General features: G+C 39.9%; 2 protein-coding genes across 5 annotated transcripts in view; one reads left to right on the top strand and one right to left on the bottom strand.

Moving 5' to 3' along the window:
* mrc1a (mannose receptor, C type 1a) overlaps nt 1-15,787 on the top strand; it is a 30,244-nt gene extending 14,457 nt beyond the window's left edge. For both annotated transcript variants that reach the window (XM_051901054.1, XM_051901053.1), the window contains exons 15-30: nt 1,895-2,039; nt 2,266-2,304; nt 3,832-3,998; nt 4,359-4,423; nt 4,554-4,654; nt 7,198-7,337; nt 7,428-7,530; nt 7,785-7,969; nt 9,241-9,346; nt 9,541-9,773; nt 12,178-12,343; nt 12,673-12,825; nt 14,416-14,532; nt 14,627-14,788; nt 14,895-14,927; nt 15,036-15,787. In XM_051901054.1, the coding sequence (XP_051757014.1) occupies nt 1,895-2,039; nt 2,266-2,304; nt 3,832-3,998; nt 4,359-4,423; nt 4,554-4,654; nt 7,198-7,337; nt 7,428-7,530; nt 7,785-7,969; nt 9,241-9,346; nt 9,541-9,773; nt 12,178-12,343; nt 12,673-12,825; nt 14,416-14,532; nt 14,627-14,788; nt 14,895-14,927; nt 15,036-15,274 (2,154 nt within the window). In that variant the 3' untranslated portion in view covers nt 15,275-15,787. The remainder of the gene's footprint in view (nt 1-1,894; nt 2,040-2,265; nt 2,305-3,831; nt 3,999-4,358; nt 4,424-4,553; nt 4,655-7,197; nt 7,338-7,427; nt 7,531-7,784; nt 7,970-9,240; nt 9,347-9,540; nt 9,774-12,177; nt 12,344-12,672; nt 12,826-14,415; nt 14,533-14,626; nt 14,789-14,894; nt 14,928-15,035) is intronic.
* A 992-nt stretch (nt 15,788-16,779) lies between these two features.
* The window catches only part of LOC127516470 (cadherin-1-like), a 48,127-nt gene continuing 39,405 nt past the window's right edge, over nt 16,780-25,501 (bottom strand). For 2 of the 3 annotated variants that reach the window (XR_007930986.1, XR_007930987.1), the window contains one exon: nt 19,821-19,968. Coding sequence is in view for 1 of the 3 variants with exons in the window: in XM_051901140.1 (XP_051757100.1) it covers nt 17,207-17,283; nt 17,359-17,504; nt 17,952-18,196; nt 18,281-18,466; nt 18,554-18,682; nt 18,767-18,939; nt 19,047-19,191; nt 19,555-19,710; nt 19,816-19,968; nt 22,500-22,747 (1,658 nt within the window). In the remaining 2 variants the exon portion in view is untranslated. Of the gene's footprint in view, nt 17,284-17,358; nt 17,505-17,951; nt 18,197-18,280; nt 18,467-18,553; nt 18,683-18,766; nt 18,940-19,046; nt 19,192-19,554; nt 19,711-19,815; nt 19,969-22,499; nt 22,748-25,501 lie in introns of those variants that run through there. The other variant, XM_051901140.1, reaches the window with a different exon arrangement.

The raw sequence follows: 25,501 nt of genomic DNA, 5'->3' as shown, positions 1-25,501 counted from the left end.
CTGAAACAGTGGATAACAGAAGGCTTGAGGTCCGAAGGTCCGAAGGACCCAAGGTGGTACATTTGGCGGAAGTCCAATTGATTGTAAAGGGGATGCCCTCTATAGGAGGGCAGACAACCCTAACAACCTTTTGTACACCTCAAGGAACCCCCTAGGAATGCAGCCACAGGCCCCCTCCAGAATTACAAGTTCCCCCAGTTTGCATATCCTGGCGTTGGCTCTTCCAATGGCAATGCCGAGTGGAGACTGGGCGGAAATCCCACTGGGGATTTCGGGCAGCACTTCTCTCCTCTCTACAAGAGAGAAGAGGGTTGGAGCTGGGCTATTGGTGGATGGTGGAGACCACCAGTTCTTGGGTATGGCACAGGATATACTTTGTTTGAATGCCATCTACTGTTTCTTTGCCTCCTAAAAACCTGTTGACAACAACATTCACTGCATTGTCGAAATGGCCATAAGGCAAAAACCGGGGCATCCAGGAGAAAGATATTCTCTTTCTCCTTGATCCCCAAGAGGTTGAGCTACAGATGCCTCTCTGTGGCAACCATATTAGCCATTGAACAGTCAACGGCATAGACCATCTGCTTTGCGGCATGGAGGGCCAGTTCTGTGTCCCGGCGGAGCTCTTTCACCACCTCAGGGATCAATCTTGCACCCTTATCCATATTTTTTTTAGGACAGGGGTGCCCAATCCTGTTCCTAGAGATTTACCTCCCTGCTAGTTCAGCTCCAACCTTGATCAAACATACTGAACCATAACTGAACCAGCTAATTAAGATCTTCAGGAGCACTTGATAATTACAGATAGGTGTGTTGGATCAGGTTTAGGTCTGAACTCTGCAGGTAGGTGGATCTCCAGGAACAGGATTGGGCATCTCTGTTTCAGGAAGTTGGCTTGGTTTGCCTGCAAATCCGCCATGGTGTTCATAGACGCACCAGCCTGACCAGTTGCCGCGAAGGCATTATCAACCAGACTAGATGTTACTTTACAAGGTCTGGTTGGTAGTGATCGCCTTCTCCAGGATGATGCAGAAGTACACAAGAGATAGTTTGCCAATATCTGTTCCACCTTTGTCATCGTGGCGTAAACCATCTCAGGAAGGAGAGAGAGAAAGGGAAATGCCCACCTGCTCTATTTCCTTCATAATCTCTGTCTAAGTGGTGCCTCAGCAAACCCGAACCATGGGGTACAGATGCTTGATGCTCTTTCCTTGAGAAGAGAGGCAGACATGAGCAAAGCTTCTGCATATTAAAGCGGTCACAATGCACACAGCGTCACTCGTGATAAAGTTAGGGCACGGCAACTCACATCTCCTACACTGTTTTGACATTTTTGAACTCCTGTATTAACCACACAAACACTTAAACACATGGCAAACAAACAAACGTCTTCTCAAAGACAAAGAATCTGGGAATGTGATGACACAGATGCCCTTCTACGGTTTCTGTGATGTAGTGTGCTGCATCACCTGACCTTTCGTCTGCCAATGAGAATTGCACATTTCATCAGGGAAATAATAACTTGTCGGAATGTGCTACCAGCATTACGTTCATATGGTGCGATAATGGTGTGAGGTTTTACAAACCTACCACAAACCCTAACCCTACTCTTAAAACCATGCAAATATAATGTTGGTCGCACATCCTGATAGGTAGCATATATTGTTAGAACACCGGCTAACTGTACAATATCCCGCTTATTACATGGCTACTCACCAAATAATTAGACATGCAGATACTGTATCTATTGATTTGAGTTGGAATTATTTTAGAATATTTCTGTCTATTATCAAAAAGCTTCTGGTAAGAAAATAATTGTCCACTTCATTATACCTATTCAACCTTTTTTGCATCATCATCTATAATGTTAATGTGTGTTTGCATTTCTTTTTAGTCTGATTTTGAGAATTGGGGGTTTGGAGAACCAAACAACTACAACAATCAAGAGCACTGTGCAGAAAGTGGCTTTTATTATGGACGCAAGTGGAACGATCGAGATTGTGAATCCTATAATGACTGGATTTGCCAGATACCAATAGGTACACATGCATAGATCTTATACTGTGTGTCAAATAGATCTGTGCATTAAGTCTTGGAGTGTAAATGCAAACTTGCCACTTCTATGTAATATGTTGATGTGTTTCTTTGTTTTTCATGTGCTTATTTGTTCCTCAAAGAAACAACCAATGGCAACAGGCATGGTAATAGATACATGCACTTAACAACTGCCTGCACAATAACGCTTTTTTATTGTTTGTTCAATAGGCACAACTCCAAAACCTCCACCAACTTCTGCAGCCCAAGGTAAGTAACTGCTGCATATCCATTATTCAATTAACATTCATCTCTTTTCAGGTATTTTCTACCCACGATTTTAATGTTTAGCTCTTCATTAAATTAATGTTATTACTGTTTTTTAGGGGCTCAAGCGTGTAGCACTGAAACCCTGTTGTAATTGTTAAAATTTCCAAGGATAAGCATTCTCCCCTAAAAGTGATTGGGCAGATCAAACCGTATGTCATAGAGACTTGAAATTTGAGGGCTAATAGTACTGTCTACAACGTCGCCAAGGCTTACCCCGATTGGCCTAATCTACCCCTGGCACAACAGTGGTGAAAAGCACGAAATCACTCATAACTCCTAAACTGTTAGGCGTTGGCTCAAGTGTCTTATATTGTTGGATTTCTTGGCTCAAGACAGATTCGACCGTTGGGTATTTTGTATTTTTTTTTAAAAACCTACTTTTGCGAACTAGTCCTACGTTTTTGGCGCGATCGGAGCCAATCCAGTGCAGCAAGATTCTCTGGAGTCAGATTGTCAATAATTATTAAAAAAGTTGAAATTTCAATTCACGGTCTCTAAGGACCGCCAAAATGTTTGAAGTGGGCAGAGCCACTTTTACTAAAATTGGCTGTAACTCGTGAACAGAATGAGATATTTTCACCAAACTTGGCACACATATGTAAGAACTCATTCTGTGGTCGTGTGAAAAAGAACGCAGTGACTGGCCACTTGGTGGTGCTATAACATGGAAAAAACATAAAATGGCTATAACTACGCAACCCAAAGTCTGACTGACTTGAAAATTGGCATGCGGTGTCTTTGTCCAAGGTGCCAAGTCTCCCTTTGAGGTCATTTGTGTATCTTGAAAACACCAAGTTTGCGCAGCTATCAGACAAGGTTAACAGAGGCCGATCTATTGGCTGTAAATGGTCTTTTCCATCTATGATCGAGATGGTTACAGACTTGCCAATTAAAACATAATACCTTTTTACGCATGTGCCTAAAGGCCTTAAAGTGCCTGAACCCCAATAATTGCTATATATATATATATATATATATATAAATGTTACATAATTTGTGGAACATCTAGAATATTGCATGCAGGGGTGGACTGGGACTATTGGCTCATTATGTGGAGAGCAATTTTTAACTTCACTTACAAACTTAAGGCGAGACACTGCTGGCAAAAAACACTTTTTTTCATGCATCAGTGGATTGTGAGATTTTGGGCTATTTGGCATTTCATAAAGTGTTGTTTCAAACTAGTGGAAAGAAAACATCCAAAATACACTTTTGGTCACAAATGTTGGTCTTATTTGCACTTTATCTATTTGTGTATGTAGATTTCAATTATAATACATATCTGTAAAGGCTGTTTTCTCAAAATGAGTTTTTATCTTCAGTGAATGGTGTCAGAGTTATCATTTTTAGACAGCCAGAAGATATTTGAAAGCATTTTTGCAGCCTTTTACTTACAGTAGCTGACTAGTACAAATCACATAATCACAGATGAAGACAATTATAAGTTATGTTCTTTTTATCTTACAGTGCAATATAACATGACATCTGATGGCTGGATCCAGTACAATGGTAGTCAGTACTTCATTAATGAAGACCTCCTATCTATGGAAGACGCTCGCTCGTTCTGCAAGAAGAATCATGGCGATCTTGTTGTCATTACTGGTCAAACAGAGAGGAAGTTTTTATGGAAGCAGGTAAATTACTGTGAGCAGGCTAATATAATGTTGTATTGTATATTTGATATTGATTGTTGTTTATGCAGCAGTTAGTTCTGGTCCTGGAATCTGATTGGACAGCCTTTCAAGAGTGCTGATATAGAATTAATATCACTGTTGTATCACTCCACTTTTCTCTGCACATTCTAGATAGGCTGTAAGTACTGTATTTATGAGTGAGTTAGTAGACCATTAATTCAACCAATTCACTCAAAACACAAAGAAAAGATTCACTACACAAGGACTGGCACAAAGGGGAATCACTCAAATTCTGTCTTTTTTAAATGTTGTAACATGGTTGCATTATCATTCAGTAGGGCTACTGACACTGTTTTACAGATATCTAGGAAGTCAGAGGGTCAATACTACATTGGGATGAGGGTGGAGTTGGACAAATCATTTAGGTGAGTATGAAAGACTTGGATCCAGTGTGCATAAACTAGTAATTGTGCAACAGACACTTTTAGCAAGACATTGTTTAATTTAAGTACATTTGTGCTTGGTTTATAATAGGGTGTTTTGTTCTGTTTATAGCTGGGTGGACGGTTCACCTGTTGTATATACGTCATGGGATCAAAATGAACCAAATTTTGCCAATAATGATGAGAACTGTGTGACCATTTACAAGAGTATGGGTAAGGACTCCTCATCAGTACTGTTCAGTGTATCATGTCAGTGTGTGGTGTGAAGCAAGGGTGTTTAATCCTTCTCCTGGAGGGCCAATTAACATCCTGCAGAATTTAACTCCAATTTGCCCCAAAATGTGCACATAAAAAAGGAATGCAATGAGATGACTCCTGTATAGGCATAGTGACGTTGACACGTCAACTTTAGGTAGCATTTGACTCGGCATGCAGCACTAAATCGAAAGAGACAAGTCTCGTGATTTATGGTCAAGCTCTTCAGAAGTTAAAAGGAAAAATAGCCATTTTCCATAGCTCTTGACCACTAGATCACACTGTGCAGTGGTTCCCTACCCTGGTCCTGGAGTAACCCCTGAACGGCACATTTGGGACAGGGCCCGACGCTTTGCTTTGTTGTCTCCATTTGGCTCTGTCGTGGACGTCCTCTGAGTTGAGGTTCTTGTCATCGGTGATGCTATACATCCACCACTTTTTTGGTCTTCCTTGCGGTCGACAGCCTTCTGGTTTGAGGCAGTTCTTGCAACCAAATTTTCGAGAGGGGACAGGGCTGATCCCTGGTGGAAGCCAACGATGACGTTCCGGCTGGGCATCGAACCACACTCGTGACATTGTGGTACAGTTATTTGACCCACCTCACATACTCTCCTGGGGCCATGAGATCTCAGGGCTCGCCAGAAGAGCTTGTGTGGAACTTGATCAAATGCCTTTTTGAGATCCAGAAACGCCATGTTACACAGAAATGATAACAGTATAATTTTCAAAAGTTTGCATTTTCAGGCCCCCAAAACACTATTGTCATGTAAATGAACGTCCAAAACGCATACAAAGTTTTCTGTTTTTAGTTGAAAACTGTGTCTTATAAACAGCCCTTTAGATGTCTCCCTAATCAAACACATCTGATTCAACTCATCAGCTTGTTAGCAGAGACCTCAGAGACATCAAACATGTGCAGTGTCGGGGCTCCAGGACTAGGGTTGGGAACCACTGCCTCTCAATACGTTAAAGGGGGGGTGCAATGCTATTTCATGCATTCTGACTTATTTACACAGTTAAAGAGTTGCATTCTCATGCTAAACATGGCCAAAGTTTCAAAACACGAGTTGGACGTATGACAGAGTATATCTGTGCTAAATACACTACTTCTGGTTTTGGACCGGGTTTCGGAGAGTTTTTTTTCGAGTATGGCCTGTATGACCTCAAAAGAGAACGGAATTCCTCGTACAGGCACTTCTCCCTGATAAGCGCGCACACACATCACCCAGAGCAAGAGCAAGAGCACGCCCATCAACGCGCTTCATTCGGGATACGGAAGCTGAGAGATTTTTCAACAATGGCTGTGTCCCAATTCAGGGGCTGCACCCTTTGAAGGCTGCATACATCATCGAGGCAGTCTCATTTAAAAAAAATAACCGTTAGATTGCAACGTAAGAAATTACAGTATTTTACACCTCACAATGAATATCAGTCAATTTTATTACAGTTACTTTTCTTACAGTAAATATGACATCCTTGATGAAGTATTCAGCCTTCAAATGTGATCTCTGAAGGACGCAGCCTCCGAAATGAGACGCAGCTCCTGTAACCGAAGGAGTGTGTTTTTGGTTGTGAGGGAAAGATTACCTTTTTCAGCTTCCCAAGGAACCCAGCGTCAAGGGAACAGTGGATGAAATTTGTTTTTTCAGGGCAGCAATGGAGTTGTGCATGTATGTTTGTTTGTTCCCGGGATTTCTGTGACGAATACTTTGTAAACAAGTCCCAGTTCGACACTGGATTTGCAGATTGTGGGTGGTGAGTAAAGCTGCATCAGATGTCTGTGTTTTGTTGGCAATTGGCACGCAAGTGCATAAAATGTATACAACGCAAATGTTTTTGTTCCCTTTTTATTTAAAATGATGTCGCAGCTAGCAGACGATCTCTATGCAGAAGCTGCGCGCGCTCGTGACTCTTTAGCTCCGCCCACGGCACTGACGGCAGACACGCCTCCAGGATCTCGACTCTTTTCGGAAAGACTCGGTTTAGCGTATCTATCTTTTATAAATACGATAAAACTAAAGACTTTTTGGAGATATGAAGGATGCACTGTTACTCTATATGTACTCAAGATTAACATGAGATTGGCAGAAACTGTGTGTGATACCCCCCCTTTAATGCATTGTTGAGATACCTCATGTCCCAAACATTAGATTAAATATGGTTGATTGACAATAATCACTGATTATATAATAATTATTGATTTTGATAGTTCTGTAGAACTATAATTGTCTCTGATAAGGGTTGTTGGTATATGTTAGATGTGGAAGAATATCAGTTGTTCCAGTCTATAATGTCATAAAGAGCAACAATAAAGGCAAAGTATAACTTAAGGTATATGGATGGACTAGCAATATGATTGACAGCATGCTTTTTAGGTTTTTATTTGCACAGTTAATATTGCTTTATGGGTGTAGTTTTACAAAAGACTATACAGTTTTTATAGCTACATTATCCTCCATTCCCTGCTCAAAGGATTAGCAATATGTTTTTGTTTTTTAAAGGATTCTGGAATGATATTAACTGTGGTGTGGCATTGCCCTCTATCTGTAAAAGACGTTCTGACTTTGTCAACACCACCATGTTGCCCTCCACTGTACCACCAGGAGGCTGTACTCCAGAATGGACCATGTTTCGTGGCAGAGTGAGAGTCATTTCATCATAAAAACATAATATTACCAGGCCCACATTTAATCTGCACATTCTAATTCAAAGCACTTCTATTTTCAAATAGTGCTACAAGTTTTTTAATAATAAGATGACGTGGCATAAAGCTCGGGACCACTGCATTTCACATGGAGGCAACCTGGTGTCCATTCTTGGTCATGAAGAGCAAGGTGAGCATTGCACTTGTGGCACGTTTACATGCACACCAAAAAGCTGGTTATTGTGAGAAATCTGCTTAAGAAGAGAAAGCTACATTTGTGTTTTCATGCACTGTGTTAGCGGTGTAACTGTAGACATGCAATGTCAGCAGTAGGGAACTTGCATGTTTACAACAACATGCAATTTGTCAGTCCACACAGAAAACAAAAATTCACCAGTTGATCAACAAAATGAATTAGAAATGACCTGTTGATTCTGTTTGCAGCATTCCTTACTACTCTAATGCTCGGTTCAGAGGATGACGTATGGATTGGTTTTAATGATGTCAATTGGGAGATGAGGTTTTTGTGGACTGATGGTAAGGGTGTCATCTACACAAACTGGGCCAAGGGTCAACCTTCATCACTCCCGGATGGGTCTTCGAGGATGTATGGCTACTTTGATTCAGAGGCAGGTATTCACACCATATTGCTGACAAAGGCTATCCAGTATTTATAAAGATGACCACAATCATCAGAGTTTCATCAGGAACACAAAAAATACTATTTTAATTACTTAGTTCTTGCATGAAACTCTAGATGGCACAGGCTGATAGGTCTTTAACTCATTTAGTAACGATCACGTCATTATCTACATAGCACAGCTGATTGGTTGTTGTTGCATCAGCGGCTCAACATTCAAACCGGTAGTGTTGCTGTTAGCGGTCTGCAGGGCGCTTTCAAAAACCCTCCACCTTCCCCAGCTCCACCTGTATAGATCTGCTATGGAAGTTAATTCATGTATGTTACATGTGCAGCAGCAGCATGTCTTACATGCTCACAGCAATGTCTGTGAATGTATTGGCAGTAGCAAGACTCGGTACTTGCTCTGCAGCAGCAGCAGTGTAGCAGATCTATTTACATCTACATTGCCATATCCATTGCCATTTCAATCTTTATTACCATGCCAATCTCCCGAGAGTTGTCATGACAGAACTGACTTTGTATGTTCGTCTGACCACAAAACACGTGACACATGAAAGATAGCACATTGAAACAAGAACTTGTACCCTAAACACGAAAAAAAAGTCACATTCACAGTGTTAGGTGGCGCTATTGTGTTGAAAACCTCATACACTGATGAAGTGAAATACACACAAACTGAGTTTGAGCCAAATCGGACAGTGCAACAAGGAGTTTTACCCAAAAATGTAGGACTGCTCAGGAGCCTAATCTAACCTTAACCCTAAACCAAGGAAAAGTAATAAAAAAACATTCAAAACCAAGTGAAAACCAGCCAGTATATAGGCGTGGGCATGGATATGGTACAATGAAGTTAGCCAATCACAGCAGTGGGCGTTTACTTCAGTTCCTGCAAGAGGTCACGCCCCTTGAAATTGAGTTTTTTCACAGAGAGTGAAATTGAGGATGGAAAAATGATAATTTTTACAAATACTGGACTTTTTTGGTGCAAAACACTTTAAACTAACCTCAAGGAACAATTTAATAATCTGAAACTGCATTTCACGACCCCTTTAAACTGACCTGTAAGCAGCAAAAACAACAGCGAGAGAGAGTTTTGCTCATCAGTTGTGTTGTCGAACCCAGTTGTGAATGTGAACTCATATCTTCTTCAAAGTAATCTTGCTACACTTGCCTTGTAAAATTACAAAAAATTTACATAAGCTTGTTTGGTTGTTTTTTTAATGCCAAGTTAATTTATCTGAATTCTGTTCCTTCCAGAACTATGACTGTGTCGTCATGGTTAGAAGCCCAGAAAAGATGACAGGAGTGTGGAAAGTCGAAGTCTGCGGAGATAAAAGAGGTTTCATCTGCAAGAGGACAACAGGTTAGAGGGGAGAAGAAAAGAAACACTGCAAACATTGTATATGAAATAACAATACATTAAAACAATGGTTTTAGTTAACTACATCATAAATGCACTGGTCACAGTATAATTTTATCACTTACATTACAACACAAATCAGTTTACTGATAACCAGGAAACTGTTCATTTCAAAGTGTTTAACCTTTGTGTTATAGACTCTCAGCTCGCTCGTCCTGTGACCACAGCATTGCCACAACATTTTTTCACACTGGGAAATGATTCATACAAGGTGCAGATGGAGAAAATGAGCTGGGATGAAGCGAGGAGACAGTGTAAAGCAGATGATGCTGACCTTGCCAGTGTGCTTGACTCCATCAGCCAGGCTTACACCATCCTTAAAGTCAGCAAACTTAAGGAGCCTCTGTGGATCGGCCTCAACAGCAACCTGGTACAAAATCTAATTTTAAAATCTGTAATTCCCATGTGCATAAAGTAAGCATAAAAACACATTACAAAATAAAATAATAAAATGAGCCCCGCCATTACGGAAAGTAATGCAAATATGCCCCAAAATGTCCCCCAAAATCAAGATCATCATGGGGCAAAAATGTCTCTGTATGAGTTCGTTTTTAATATTTATAACAGGATATAGAGTATTTTCCCGAATATTAGCATGATTGCAAATGTGATAGCCTATTGATTTTATACAACAGTTCAATAAACAAGAAGTTAATGTTAGGTGACTTTCATTTTAGATGTAGAACCTTGTCTGTTTGTTTGAAATGGGCCTCTGAATTGCAAAGGCTGCCTTTGATCAACAGGTTGGCATTACGTATTTAAAATACAAAATATGAATAACTGTATTCAGGTACAGTGAAAATAATTGGTAATCAGATCTAACTGTAGTTAGATTAAAAAAAATATTGATTTCTGAATGGATTACTTAGATTTTCACTGTCATTTGTTAATGACACTAATATTTAGTCCATTCAGTTGGATGGGCTAAGATATTTGACAAAAATCCTGAAGACTGGTCAAAACTTGTTTATACTTGGTTAACAGTAAAATCTGATAGTTTGATGTAATCTGGAATACTTTTTAAAAGTAACCCTCCCAACCCTGTCCATCGACCAGTGAGATTTCAAGATTAGTGCCTGTAATTTGCCTCTGATTTTAGTTGTAACCTTTATTTACACCGATCAGGCATAACATTATGACCACCTTCCTAATATTGTGTTGGCCCCCCTTTTGCTGCCAAAACAGCCCTGACCTGTCGAGGCATGGACTCCACTAGACCCCTGAAGGTGTGCTGTGGTATCTGGCACCAAGATGTTAGTCCTGTAAGTTGCGAGGTGGAGCCTCCATGGATAGGACTTGTTTGTTCAGCACATCCCACAGATGCTCGATTGGATTGAGATCTGGGGAATTTGGAGGCCAAGTCAACACCTCAAACTCGTTGATGTGCTCCTCAAACCATTCCTGAACCATTTTTTTAGGTAGGTGGTACGTGTCAAAGTAACATCCACATGGATGTCAGGACCCAAGGTTTCCCAGCAGAACATTGCCCAAAACATCACACTGCCTCCGCCGGCTTGCCTTTTTCCCATAGTGCATACTGGTGCCATGTGTTCCCCAGGTATGCGACGCACACGCACCCGGCCATCCACGTGATGTAAAAGAAAACGTGATTCTTCAGACCAGGCCACCTTCTTCCATTGCTCCGTGGTCCAGTTCTGATGCTCACGTGTCCACTGTTGGCTCTTTCGGCGGTGGACAGGGGTCAGCATGGGCACCCTGACTGGTCTGCGGCTATGCAGCTCCATACGCAACAAACTGCGATGCACAGTGTACTCTGACACCTTTCTATCAGAACCAGCATTAACTTCTTGAGCAATTTAAGCTACAGTAGCTCGTCTGTTGGATCGGACCACACGGGACAGCCTTCGCTCCCCACCTTGGCCGCCCATGACCCTGTCGCCGGTTCACCACTGCTCCTTCCTTGGAGCACTTTTGATAGATACTGACCACTGCAGACCGGGAATACCCCACAAGAGCTGCAGTTTTGGAGATGCTCTGACCCAGTTGTCTAGCCATCACAATTTGTCCCTTGTCAAACTCGCTCAAATCCTTACGCTTGCCCATTTTTCCTGCTTCTAACACATCAACTTTGAGGACAAAATGTTCACTTGCTGCCTAATATATCCACCCACTAACAGGTGCCGTGATGAAGAGATGATCAGTGTTATTCACTTCACCTGTCAGTGCTCATAATGTTATGCCTGATCAGTGTATATAGCACTTCATACAATACAGATTGTTTCAAAGCAGCTTTACAATAATAAACAAGAAAATAATGATCATCGATGCAACTTCAATTCTGCTGTAAAGCAGCTCTAAAAAAACAATAGCGTCATTGTTCACCTGATGTCAGTTCAGTGTTGATTCAGTTTTGTTCAATAACTGTGTAAAGTTAATCAATTATAGAATGAGTTAAATTAATCTATAAAGCAGCTCTGGAGAAAACAGTGACGTCATCATTCAGCTCAGTTCAGTTCTTATCCAATCGTGTCAATAATATTGCTGAATATTACGTGTCCCCAACTAAGCAAGCCAAAAGGCGGCAGTGGTGAGAAACCCAAACTCCATCAGTGACAGAAATGGAGAAAAAACCTTTGGAGGGAACCCAAGGTTGTAGGAATAGGTTATGGGACTTTGTTTGTTTGAAAGGAATGTTGTTCCAGGGCCAACAAAAGATGTTGAACGTTCTACATGACAAAATCATATTCGCCGCTAGAATGTTAAGAAATGTTTTTAATGACAAGAACCTTATGAATGAAATTTGTTTGCTTCAGACAAGTGGTCGTTACCGCTGGGTGGACAACTGGCTTCTAAGATACAGCAAATGGGCAACAGGAGAACCCAAAAACAATTTAGCTTGTGTATATATTGATACGGATGGTGACTGGAAAACGGCTACATGCAACAACACGTATTATTCCCTGTGCAAACGATCCCCAGGTATTTCATTCAAAATTCTGCATGCAATAAAAATATAGATGGTCTTGCATAATTTAACTTGAGAACTGGTGTTGTATTGCTTTTGTTACTATTTCCTTCGCATAGTTATCTCAGTAATAGAAAATAGTAAATAATTTACTTTATACCATGGTCTGTCTGAATACTCGATTCTGATTGACTGGAAAGTGTTTCAGTCAGTTTAGTCACTGGTCTTTGTAATTTTTTAAGTTAAAACTTTAAACTTTAACATTAAAACAGACACTTGCAGTGCAATGCTTATAGTTTTTATTAGTTAACATTTCTCGTTTCATCTTTCCACTGCCCCGCAGAGATTGCTCCCACAGACCCTCCTCAGATGCCGGGGAACTGCCCCGAGTCAAAGAAGCGTAAAACCTGGATCCCTTTCAGAGGACACTGTTATGCCTTCATGGCCTCCATGTCGGACAACTGGGCTCATGCCACAGTGGAATGCATGAGAATAGGTAGGCAATACTTTGTGTTAAGTAAATAATCTGTTTTAATTTAAAGAGAATTCACATGATACTACTGCATCAATATAGTAGTAAAATAGAGTATATGATACTCTATTTTGATAATACAATATTATGATACTCATTCACTTTCACTTTTCATTTTTAAACAGCACTGGAATCATGACATGTTACTTGAGGTTCACTTATAATGTTAATATAGTATATGTGGAAAAACTTTTTTTTTTTGTCTGAAATGATCCTTTATTAAGTGGCAGAGCTGGGTTGCATGAAAGCCCTTAAGTTAAGAAACCTCTAAGTTATGAGGTTAAGAGTCCACTTAAGGAAGAGTAAGGCTTTTCCCTTTGCGAACTCTCCATTACACTGTGCCTCATTTACAAAACAAAATGCTCCGAACAAACATATAATCCTCCGACGTGATCCGGGACACCATTAAAATAAACCATTCACTTGTTTCCGACACCGGGATCCTTCTGAAGTCTGTACAGAGACACAAACGAGCTGTTTATATGGGACGCATCAAAGCGATTGTTCTTTAACCTTTCCATTTGTCCTGTTGCCGGCAGAGTCAAGTGTGGAGTATGTCAGAAACTGAATGCGCATCTGTATACTGTATCAGTGTAGACAGCATCAGTGATTTTAATGGCTTCTATTTGCTTTTGGCGCGACGCTCGCATCCAGTGTAGGCAAATGTCAGCCACTAAGTGACTGAATGCCAGTGGGCGGGGCTTACGGTGCAATGATGTAAAGCTATTCGTCGATGGAGGTGGGCATATACAAATGTATTTGCCCGTGTGACGTCACAGATCCCACAATATCAAAACAAGCTGTTTTTTAGAGCTTGATTAAATAAATTATTTGTTTATAATGAGGATGCTTTACAGGGTTAGTTCACCCAAAAGTGAAAATTCTGTCATTAATTATTCACCCTCATGTCCTTCCACACCTATAAGATCATCTTCGGAACACAAATGAAGATCTTTTTGATGAAATGTAAGAGCTTTCTGTCCCTCCATAGAAAGCAATGCAATTACCGCATTCAAGGCCCAGAAAGGTAGTAAAGGCGTTGTAAAAGTAATCCATGTGACTGCAGTGGTTTAACTTTAATTTTATGAAGCGACGAGAATACTTTTTGTGTGAAAAAAAAACTTTATTCAACAATTTTCCGAGTCAGTCTCTAACGCTTTCTCGTTGCTTCATAAAATTACGGTTTGAACCACGTGGACTATTTTAATGATGTCTTTACTACCTTTCTGGGGCTTGAAAGTGATAATTGCATTGCTTTCTATGGGGGATCAGAAAGCTCTCCGATTTCATCAGAAACATCTTAATTTGCGTTCCAAAGATGAACGAAGGTCTTACGGGTTTGAAACGAAATGAGGGTGAGTAATTAATGACAGAATTTTCATTTTTGGGTGAACTAACCCTTTAAGCTATGAAACTTGCAGGATGTTTTAATGGAACAAAGACCTCTTATATATCAAAAGATCAAGGCAAATCTGATTTCTCATGACCCCTTTGATCAGTAGTCAATCACAGAAAAAATTTGATTGCAGAAGTAAAAACTGTCTCTAATTTCAGGGGCATCATTGGTGAGTATCGAGGACTCAGTAGAATCCAAGTTTATCCTTCAGAATTTGGAGATCATGCAGGATGGAATCAAATCGTTCTGGATTGGCATGCACCGCAGTCACACGGGTTAGAAACGTACTTAATCCAGACAAACACAATACTGAAAATAATCTCAGAAGCACCATCTGACAGTGTGTGTGTGTGTGTGTGTGTGTCACAGGTGAATGGATGTGGATTGATAATACGGTGATAGATTACACAAACTGGAAACCCCGGATGCCAAACGATGCTGGTTTTTGTGTGGAGGTCCAGTCGAGCACTGGAATGTGGAGTACTGTAAACTGCAATGCTTACAGGCCTTATATTTGCAAGACTGCAAAAGGTTAGTTATCCAAGCAAATGCAACTTTATTAGTTTATTTTTTCCATTCAGTTTAATAGTATAGGCTACCTTTCGTAAACATGTACAAATATGTCTTTATATTTCAGTTATACCACCAACAGAGAAACCATCAATACCACGTATGTATCTACATTTCATTAATTATAATTCATTATAATTAGGGCTGTCAAAGTTTACACCTTACTTCATAACATGAATGAAATGTTTAATGCTGTTTCATTTTGCAGTCGCTGTGGTGGAAGATGCTCCTCATGGCTCTGCGGGCATCGCAGTTGGGGTCGTCTTGGTCATAATTGCTGTGGCAGGGCTTGCCACATTTCTGTTTTTAAAGAGAAGCCCCAGGCCTGTGTTTGGAGAGTGTACGTTTGACAACAGACTCTATATCAACTCTGACCTGACACGGCCTCCTGCCACTATTGATACAAAGGGACTTGTCGCCAACATCGAACAGAATGAGCATGCCTAACACACACACACACACACACACACACACACACACACACACACACACACACACACACACACACACACACACACACACACACACACAGTCCTCCCTCTGCCTGAAAGTCATTTCGGAGCTGATAATGTTGCACTGAACCAGATAGCACATCTTCAAGAGCACTTCATCTGGAAAGCATCTGTTGTGTAGAAACGTCTAATAAACATTTTTTAAAAAGCATTTTTACTTATTTAGAAATATTCGGAACATTACAGTGTTCAGCACATGGAACGATACGTTTTAATCCAACATAAGCAGATATGAGAAACAATTGATCCCATTGCTTCGCAAAATGATTCCCTCTTTAAAAAAAAAAAAAAAATGAAACGTCACTCGTTGGCTGGTCAAAACTGTAAATGCGACGAGAACACAGCCCTAAACATGTATAATTACATTTTACAACCAAATTCAAATGTTTTCATGAAAGTGTATCTATTAAATGTAATCTACAAATCATTAAATATCATTAAATATAAAGTATGTGTATAATTTGTGTTATTTTATTAATTGTGAAAGGAAATTGCTTTATAAGAAAGGTAAATAAAGATCAAACTTGTAAAAAACAAAGTAAAAAAGTTACATTGTGATTTTGAATCATGTAATATGTCAACAGAAAATATTCTTAAATGTTTGAAAAACAATTACTTGTGAAAATTGTACTAAAGCCATTTTATATATATATATATATATATATATATATATATATATATATATATATATATATAATATTGTTATATAACAAAGGGGGTGAGGCCATATTGGGCTGCTTTAGAGAAGAGGAAGAGTTGTTGTAGTAGAGTGTTGTTGTCATGCCGTCATTTTACGCCGGACTGCTTCACAAACGAGGGTCAATTCAACACTGGATTTGCACAAAAGATTGACGGCACATGCAAGTCAATGAGTTGAATCAACTCCACAGCAACTACATAAATTTATCCACTAACCATTCAGAAACGTCCAGTTTCATTCTAAAAGTTGTAACTTCTTCCTGAGTCTCTCCATCAGGTTCGACTCCGGTTTGAACAATGTAAGGCTGAACACCGTTACTGACAATCCTCATTTTGTCTGCGTGAGATTCTCCAGCTTTGTTGTTGTTGAGCAACCGAAGCGTGAGCTGTTAAAGCTCCGCCCTCTTCTGGAAAGGGGGCGGGGAGCAGCAGCTCATTTGCATTTAAAGAGACACACACAAATGGTGTGTTTTTGCTCACACCCAAATAGGGGCAAATTTGACAAGCTATAATAAATGATCTGTGGGGTATTTTGAGCTGAAACTTCACAGACACATTCTGGGGACAGCAGAGACTTATATTACATCTTGTGAAAGGGGCATTATAGGTCCCCTTTAATGTTCAGCAAATGTAAAAAATAAATACAAATATAAAAAAAAGAAATATAAAATAGACAAATTCAATGTGAGTGATAGTAGTGTAAAGCATGGGTGGCTGGAGAGAATGCACACGACAAAGGAATAGTAACAAAATTTACTTTAATCATGAATGCAGGAGAAATACACATTACAAAGGACAATAACCAACAGAAGACTGAACTGAAAAGGGAGTATATATGTACAAGATAACAAAGAACTAATTAAGACACAGCTGATAATTATTAGTAACCATAGAAACTAACAGGGAAATAATCAGAAACCAAAACTATACAGAGCAGGAAAACATGAACTAAAGGAAACCGAACAAAATATCAAAATAAGAGTCCATAACTGTGACAAGTAGCAAAGAGATAGATAGATAGATAGATAGATAGATAGATAGATAGATAGATAGATAGATAGATAGATTGGTGATGATTCCTCTAATTCAATTATAAATTAAACTTCTTCTTTTGGATTTAACCTTGTTTCTTCTTCACAGCAGAAGTGGGCAAAGGTTGATAGATGAATCATTGCAGACAGAATGAATTGCTTGAATCCTCCAACTCAATTATCAGGGTTCCAGTGCCTGTCGCTGGAGCATCACCTGAATACAAGCACAGACATTAGAAAAAGGCTATGCTAGCATGATTTCTTCTCTTAAAAAAGAAACACAAATTACCATCATCATCCACAGCCAAAATGATAGCTCTGTATTTGCCATCTTTGACACTGGAAGATTCTCTATCCATAAGTTTCTTGACTTTAATCAATCCAGTGTCTTGATTTACACTCAGCCAGCCTTCAGGATCATTGCCAATTTTATACCTGAAAGGAACCAAAACATACAGGATAAAACTAAAAACTTAATGTTGATTTTGACAGAGTCTTACCTGGATGTTTAAAACCATTTGATCAAAAGATATACAGGCATGTCATAATTTGAATTCTGGTTATAAGAGATTTGACACTGGAAGGGATATCGGCCTTGAAAGGTAGCTGCTAGACAGTTAATATGGTTCTCAGTGCTTATTAGTGCTAGTGAGACTGTTTGACAAAAAAAAATAAAAAATAAATAAATAAATAAATAAACAAACTTTGAATTCAAGTTTTATAAAAAAAAAAAAAAGAAAAAAAGAAAAAGTGCATCAGTGCAAGTCTATGGGATTTTATTGTTCTGCAAGATCTGAATCTCTAGAGAAATCAGTCAGAATTTTCAAATAGAATAATTAAATTTTGGTGGTTTGTGTTGAGAGGGAAAAAAAAAAATCTTACATTATCTTCTGTGGTGTTCCAGTATCTGGATCAGTGGCTGTATAAGAAACCAATTCAGTATCAATCGGTGAATCTTCAGGTTTGTAAATAATCTTCTCCTTTGGATTAAACTCTGGAGGCTCATTCACATCTTCTACATTCACCATGACTGTGGCAGTGGAAGTGGCCAAACCACCGACGAACGGATCATCGTTCTCAACAATCACAGACAGATTGTATTGCTTGTTCTTCTCAAAGTCCAGAGGCTGAATGGAAAAGAAAGTGTCTTTTACTAAAGTTAAATCATCACAACCAATCGCCTGTGCAAACACATGAGCAACACACAGTACCTTTACAGTGGTGATGATGCCCTCTAGCCGGCTGGGTCCAGTACTGACATTGAAAAACCCACCCTTGTCACCGCTAATAATCTGATATTTGGTTGACCAGGCAGGAGATCCCTCTTCATCTTCATCAGTAACTGCAAGTTTGGCCACTACAGCCCCTACTTTATTCTCTGGGACAGATACAGTGTGCTAAAACAAAGAGATGTATGGTGCGTATAAGAATTAATAGTTAAAACACTTCTATTATAACATTCTGAATATATCAATATACATTACCGAGGTTTGCTCAAACTGAGGTGCGTTATCATTGCTGTCAGTCACAGTAATAACAGCTGTGCCAGTGGTTGAATAACCCTTTCCTTCCATGTCAGTAGCCACAACTGTCAAAGTGTATTTGGAGCATTTCTGAAAGGGAAGATGTTTTCAGGTGAGTTTGTTTACATGAAATCATTCTTCATCACTGTGAGATCCATTCATCAGATTTCTCACCTCTTTGTCCAAGCCTGAAGAATTCACACGAATTCCTCCAGTAACAGAGTTGATTTCAAACATGTTTGGATTTGGCAATTCTGGATCTTGCTTGACAATTGAGTAACTGATCACACCATTCTCAGTATTTGGATCATCTGCATCAGTGGCTGTGACTGTCATAAACTCATGACCTTCAGTGAGAGAAGAATAAAGACTGATTAGGTGGTACGAGCTGAAGAGACATTTGGGGAAAAACTGCTAAAAACAATTTCACTGAGAAACTGCACCATACACCTACCTATTTCAGCAGCTCCAGGAACATTTCCATTGAATGGATTTTGAGTAAAATTAGGATAATTATCATTTTGGTCCAGCACATTTACAATAATTTCCAGCGGCTTGTCTCCTATATTCACATCAACTCCAGTAGCATGAACTACAAGCTAAAGACAGGAGAAGAAATACAGGCATGTTAAGATACAAATATCTGAGGTTGTTTGAACACAATCAAATCAAAATTAGAGTTGTTTATTTAGTCCATGTCTGTTAGCTTTGACATCAATATGGAAGTGTAGTCCTAAAACTGACTTATTTTTTTTAGAATATACAAATTATAAAAAATATAAAAAATTTACAGTTTCTGAAAACATGAAAAGAAAACTGTCAAGCCATTTCACAGGCACTTTTCATCTGATAATTTATAGATTTCATCTTAGCTTTCAAAGAGTTAAGAATGAGTAAACAATCCAACACTGAAATACACTAAACTATTGATTTTGAAAGTTAGAGACTAAAAATCATCTTACTCTGTATGAAGCTTTTGTTTCTCTGTCGAGTGCCCGAGTCACAAACAGATTCCCTGATAATCTTTCTATAGTGAAAGTCCCATTAGGTTCCAGATCTGCTCCTTCACCTGTGAGACTGTATTGCATCTGAGCTTCAAGAGAATAGTCCGACTTTATCTAAATACAGAAAGAAATAAGATACAATAACAAAAGATGTCAGTAACAGACAAACCTCTTTCTCTTCATCTACTTTTGAACATTCCCTTCATGACTTTCACTCACCTGGACCAGCTTTATTGGGAAAGGACCTCTGCTATTCTCAAGAACATTGAACGGAGGAATAACCCAACCTCCCTTTGCTTCTCTCTTTGCTCTCTTTAGACCCATCGAAGACTTTGGAAACATCAGAACCAGATCATCAGAGTGAGACTCCATCTGAAAATGTTAGTAAAAGACAATGAGCAACAAAACATTTTTTTGTTTACAATTAAATACAGCAGACAAGCCATCAAATATTTGGATCAGTTTTGCATCTTCAGAATCAGAATGAACTTTATTGCCAAGTATGCTTACACACACAAGGAATTTGTCTTGGTGACAGAAGCTTCAGAGTACAGACAGAATGACAGCGACAAGACACAGGTAATAAAAATAAAGTAAGTGAATAAAAATAAATAAATATATATAAGTATAAATATAGTGTTTAGTGTATTGCACATGTTGCACATGTTTATTGCCTAGATGGTCTGAGGAAAGAAACTTTTGTTGTGTCTGGCTGTTCTGGTGGTCAGTTCTCTGTAGCGCCGGCCAGACAGCACCAGTTCAAAGAGGAAGTGGCCTGGATATGAGGGGTCTGGAGTAATCTCTTTATGAACTTTTTGAAGCAACATGGTAGTTGCATTGACTGTCAGTGGAGGGACAGAAATCTCTCAGATTTCATTTAAAATATCTTCATTTGTGTTCCGAAAATCTTATGGGTTTGAAACAACATGAGGGCGAGTAATTTACGTTTTTTTCATTTTTGGGTGAACTAACCCTTTATTAGTTGTCATAGTTTATCAAGCACATTTTCTATACATTTCTATTATATTTTTGTTTGTAAATGTGTCCTGAATTGATGAATTGCACAGGTGAATCTTGAATTTGAATAACGAAGGGGAATGTAAAGCATTAGATCACCAACCAGTTCTCTAAAATATCTCAGAGGTGACCTTTATGACCCTTCAGTTGGCAAGCATACAGTGGGTACGGAAAGTATTCAGACCCCCTTAAATTTTTCACTCTTTGTTATATTGCAGCCATTTGCTAAAATCATTTAAGTTCAGTTTTTTTCCTCATTAATGTACACACAGCACCCCATATTGACAGAAAAACACAGAATTGTTGACATTTTTGCAGATTTATTAAAAAAAAAAAAAAAACTGAAATATCACATGGTCCTAAGTATTCAGACCCTTTGCTCAGTATTTAGTAGAAGCACCCTTTTGATCGAATACAGCCATGAGTCTTTTTGGGAAAGATGCAACAAGTTTTTCACACCTGGATTTGGGGATCCTCTGCCATTCCTCCTTGCAGATCCTCTCCAGTTCTGTCAGGTTGGATGGTAAACGTTAGTGGACAGCCATTTTTAGGTCTCTCCAGAGATGCTCAATTGGGTTTAAGTCAGGGCTCTGGCTGGGCCATTCAAGAACAGTCACGGAGTTGTTGTGAAGCCACTCCTTCGTTATTTTAGCTGTGTGCTTAGGGTCATTGTCTTGTTGGAAGGTAAACCTTTGGCCCAGTCTGAGGTCCTGAGCACTCTGTAGAAGGTTTTCGTCCAGGATATCCCTGTACTTGGCCGCATTCATCTTTCCCTCGATTGCAACCAGTCGTCCTGTCCCTGCAGCTGAAAAACACCCCCACAGCATGATGCTGCCACCACCATGCTTCACTGTTGGGACTGTATTGGACAGGTGATGAGCAGTGCCTGGTTTTCTCCACACATACCGCTTAGAATTAAGGCCAAAAAGTTATATCTTGGTCTCATCAGACCAGAGAATCTTATTTCTCACCATCTTGGAGTCCTTCAGGTGTTTTTTAGCAAACTCCATGTGGGCTTTCATGTGTCTTGCACTGAGGAGAGGCTTCCGTCGGGCCACTCTGCCATAAAGCCCCGACTGGTGGAGGGCTGCAGTGATGGTTGACTTTCTACAACTTTCTCCCATCTCCCGACTGCATCTCTGGAGCTCAGCCACAGTGATCTTTGGGTTCTTCTTTACCTCTCTCACCAAGGCTCTTCTTCCCCGATAGCTCAGTTTGGCCGGACGGCCAGCTCTAGGAAGGGTTCTGGTCGTCCCAAACGTCTTCCATTTAAGGATTATGGAGGCCACTGTGCTCTTAGGAACCTTAAGTGCAGCAGAAATTTTTTTGGAACCTTGGCCAGATCTGTGCCTTGCCACAATTCTGTCTCTGAGCTCTTCAGGCAGTTCCTTTGACCTCATGATTCTCATTTGCTCTGACATGCACTGTGAGCTGTAAGATCTTATATAGACAGGTGTGTGGCTTTCCTAATCAAGTCCAATCAGTATAATCATACACAGCTGGACTCAAATGAAGGTGTAGAACCATCTCAAGGATGATCAGAAGAAATGGACAGCACCTGAGTTAAATATATGAGTGTCACAGCAAAGGGTCTGAATACTTAGGATCATGTGATATTTCAGTTTTTCTTTTTTAATAAATCTGCAAAAATGTCAACAATTCTGTATTTTTCTGCCAATATGGGGTGCTGTGTGTACATTAATGAGGAAAAAATGAACTTAAATGATTTTAGCAAATGGCTGCAATATAACAAAGAGTAAAAAATTTAAGGGGGTCTGAATACTTTCCGTACCCACTGTATATAGACAGAGCAAAACACAGCGTTACAATTTCGGACAATAGAAGAACTGTACTGACAGCAGTTTCTTGTATGAACTTGTTTGTACCTGTGGAGAGGAGATGTTCATGACCATGTCCATGTGATGGTCCTCATGATGGTGGACACGCTCAACTCTGACAGACACCGTGTGCTTCTTGCCACTGGAGTCCCAAGCGTGCACAGAAAACACCTTGTGACCTTCATGAAGAGTGACTTGTCTCTTCAGCGTTACAGTCCCATCCGTGTCCACATCAAACCACTCGTCAGAGGACTGAAAGAGCGGTCTTGTTCTTCCATCGCATGTATTAAAAATTACTGTGAGAAAAAGGAGTTCAATTGGCACAATAAAGCATCCCGTCATTTATGTAAACCTGGTTCCCTGAGTGGGGAACAAGACGCCGTGTCAGTAGCTGATGCTGTGGAAACACCCTCCAGGTGGTCTAAAATAGTCTTCTGTCATGACTCTCTTGGAGTGTTTGGCATGGTAATGGGTATGATATGTTGGCGGAGTAGATCTGCTACGCTGCTGCTGCTTTTATTGCTGCTGCTGCAGAGCAAGTACGGGACTTACTACTGCCAATATATACACGACACACTGCTGTGAGCAAGTAAGACATGCTGCTGCTGTACGATATAGCTACATGAATTAACTGTAGCAGATCTATACAGGTGGAGCTGGGGAAGGTGGAGGATTTCTAAAGGCGTGCTGCACTGCTAAGACAAATGCTACCCATGTATTTTAAGATTGAGCCAAACTCATTGGCTACTGATAGCTGTGTCCTATAGGTCAAAAAACTCTTTTTTTGGAACGCACTTCTGCGTCATCTTAACAAGACAATCAAGGAGGAGTAGATTGTGCAAGCTACTCCTTTTGTTTAATGTTAGTTTATTTATTTATTTTTGGTTTATACACCGTATTGTATATTGTGTCTATGTATTTGAAACATTTGAATGGACTGATAAAATCTAACTTGTATAAATATTACAGTAGTATAGAAAATACTATACATATATTTATAGGTAAAATCGAACTCCGAGCCTCCTGTACCCATTCTGTGACGTCAAACAATCTCCCTGTGCAAAGGATCATGGGGGCCCGAAGTGTACAACTGATGGAAATCCTTCATTCCGAAGAGCCCTTTGAAGTGGCCAGTTTTGAGCACTTCGGTTTGGAACGACCCTTCAATATGGCGGCCATGATTGTTTTCACTCCGAAGTGCCCTTCGGAGGGTGATATATCCCATTTGGAATGCACCGAGAGATGAGCAGGATGAGTTAAAGGACCTATTAGCTTGCACCATCTAGAGTTTCATGACAGAACTTTGTATACAGTCATACACATGCAAAGTCTTGTATGTGTCTGTACGGCATTTCTGAGAATTTTCCTCCTTTGCTCATAAAAAAGGTGAACCTAAAACAAAACACTTTCAAAGTCATCTTAGCGTGAGCAATTTAAAAAGCTGATAAGTGCGGCTTGAATGTGACTAACACTCAAGCATTTAATACTCTTTTCATGTGTCCTCACTCGTCATGGAACAAGGACACAAATACACACACTTTATGTTTAGAATGAGAACACTTTGTCACTGAAAATTCTAACTAAATACAGTCAAATAAATCGCTTCCTGAATAAGAAACATCTGAGGAGCGATGGGATGTCCTGTTAAGGCCGGGGCACCTCGGAGGGTGACGCTAGCGCAATCAGTCAATAAATTGGTCTGATTCTACAAACCCGATTCCAAAAAAGTTGGGACACTGTCCAAATTGTGAATAAAAAAGGATTGCAATAATTTACAAATCTCATAAACTTATATTTTATTCACAATAGAATATAGATAACATATCAAATGTTGAAAGTGAGACATTTTGAAATGTCATGCCAAATATTGGCTCATTTTGGATTTCATGAGAGCTACACATTCATAAAAAGTTGGGACAGGTAGCAATAAGAGACTGGAAAAGTTAAATGTACATATAAGGAACAGCTGGACAACCAATTTGCAACTTATTAGGTCAATTGGCAACATGATTGGGTATAAAAAGAGCCTCTCAGAGTGGCAGTGTCTCTCAGAAGTCAAGATGGGCAGAGGGTCACCAATTCCCCCAATGCTGCGGCGAAAAATAGTGGAGCAATATCAGAAAGGAGTTTCTCAGAGAAAAATTGCAAAGAGTTTGAAGTTATCATCATCTACAGTGCATGATATCATCCAAAGATTCAGAGAATCTGGAACAATCTCTGTGCGTAAGGGTCAAGGCCGGAAAACCATACTGGATGCCCGTGATCTTCGGGCCCTTAGACGGCACTGCATCACATACAGGAATGCTACTGTAATGGAAATCACAACATGGGCTCAGGAATACTTCCAGAAAACATTGTTGGTGAACACAATCCACCGTGCCATTCGCCGTTACCGGCTAAAACTCTATAGGTCAAAAAAGAAGTCATATCTAAACATGATCCAGAAGCGCAGGCATTTTCTCTGGGCCAAGGATCATTTAAAATGGACTGTGGCAAAGTGGAAAGCTGTTCTGTGGTCAGACGAATCAAAATTTGAAGTTCTTTTTGGAAAACTGGGACGCCATGTCATCTGGACTAAAGAGGACAAGGACAACCCAAGTTGTTATCAGCGCTCAGTTCAGAAGCCTGCATCTGTGATGGTATGGGGTTGCATGAGTGCGTGTGGCATGGGCAGCTTACACATCTGGAAAGGCACCATCAATGCTGAAAGGTATATCCAAGTTCTAGAACAACATATGCTCCCATCCAGACGTCGTCTCTTTCAGGGAAGACCTTGCATTTTCCAACATGACAATGCCAGACCACATACTGCATCAATTACAACATCATGGCTGTGTAGAAGAAGGATCCGGGTACTGAAATGGCCAGCCTGCAGTCCAGATCTTTCACCCATAGAAAACATTTGGCGCATCATAAAGAGGAAGATGCGACAAAGAAGACCTAAGACAGTTGAGCAACTAGAAGCCTGTATTAGACAAGAATGGGACAACATTCCTATTCCTAAACTTGAGCAACTTGTCTCCTCAGTCCCCAGACATTTGCAGACTGTT

This window comes from Ctenopharyngodon idella, chromosome 7, assembly GCF_019924925.1.
Source record: "Ctenopharyngodon idella isolate HZGC_01 chromosome 7, HZGC01, whole genome shotgun sequence".
In the NCBI taxonomy this organism is placed as follows: Eukaryota; Metazoa; Chordata; class Actinopteri; order Cypriniformes; family Xenocyprididae; genus Ctenopharyngodon; species Ctenopharyngodon idella.
This window is presented reverse-complemented; position numbering and strand designations above follow the sequence as displayed.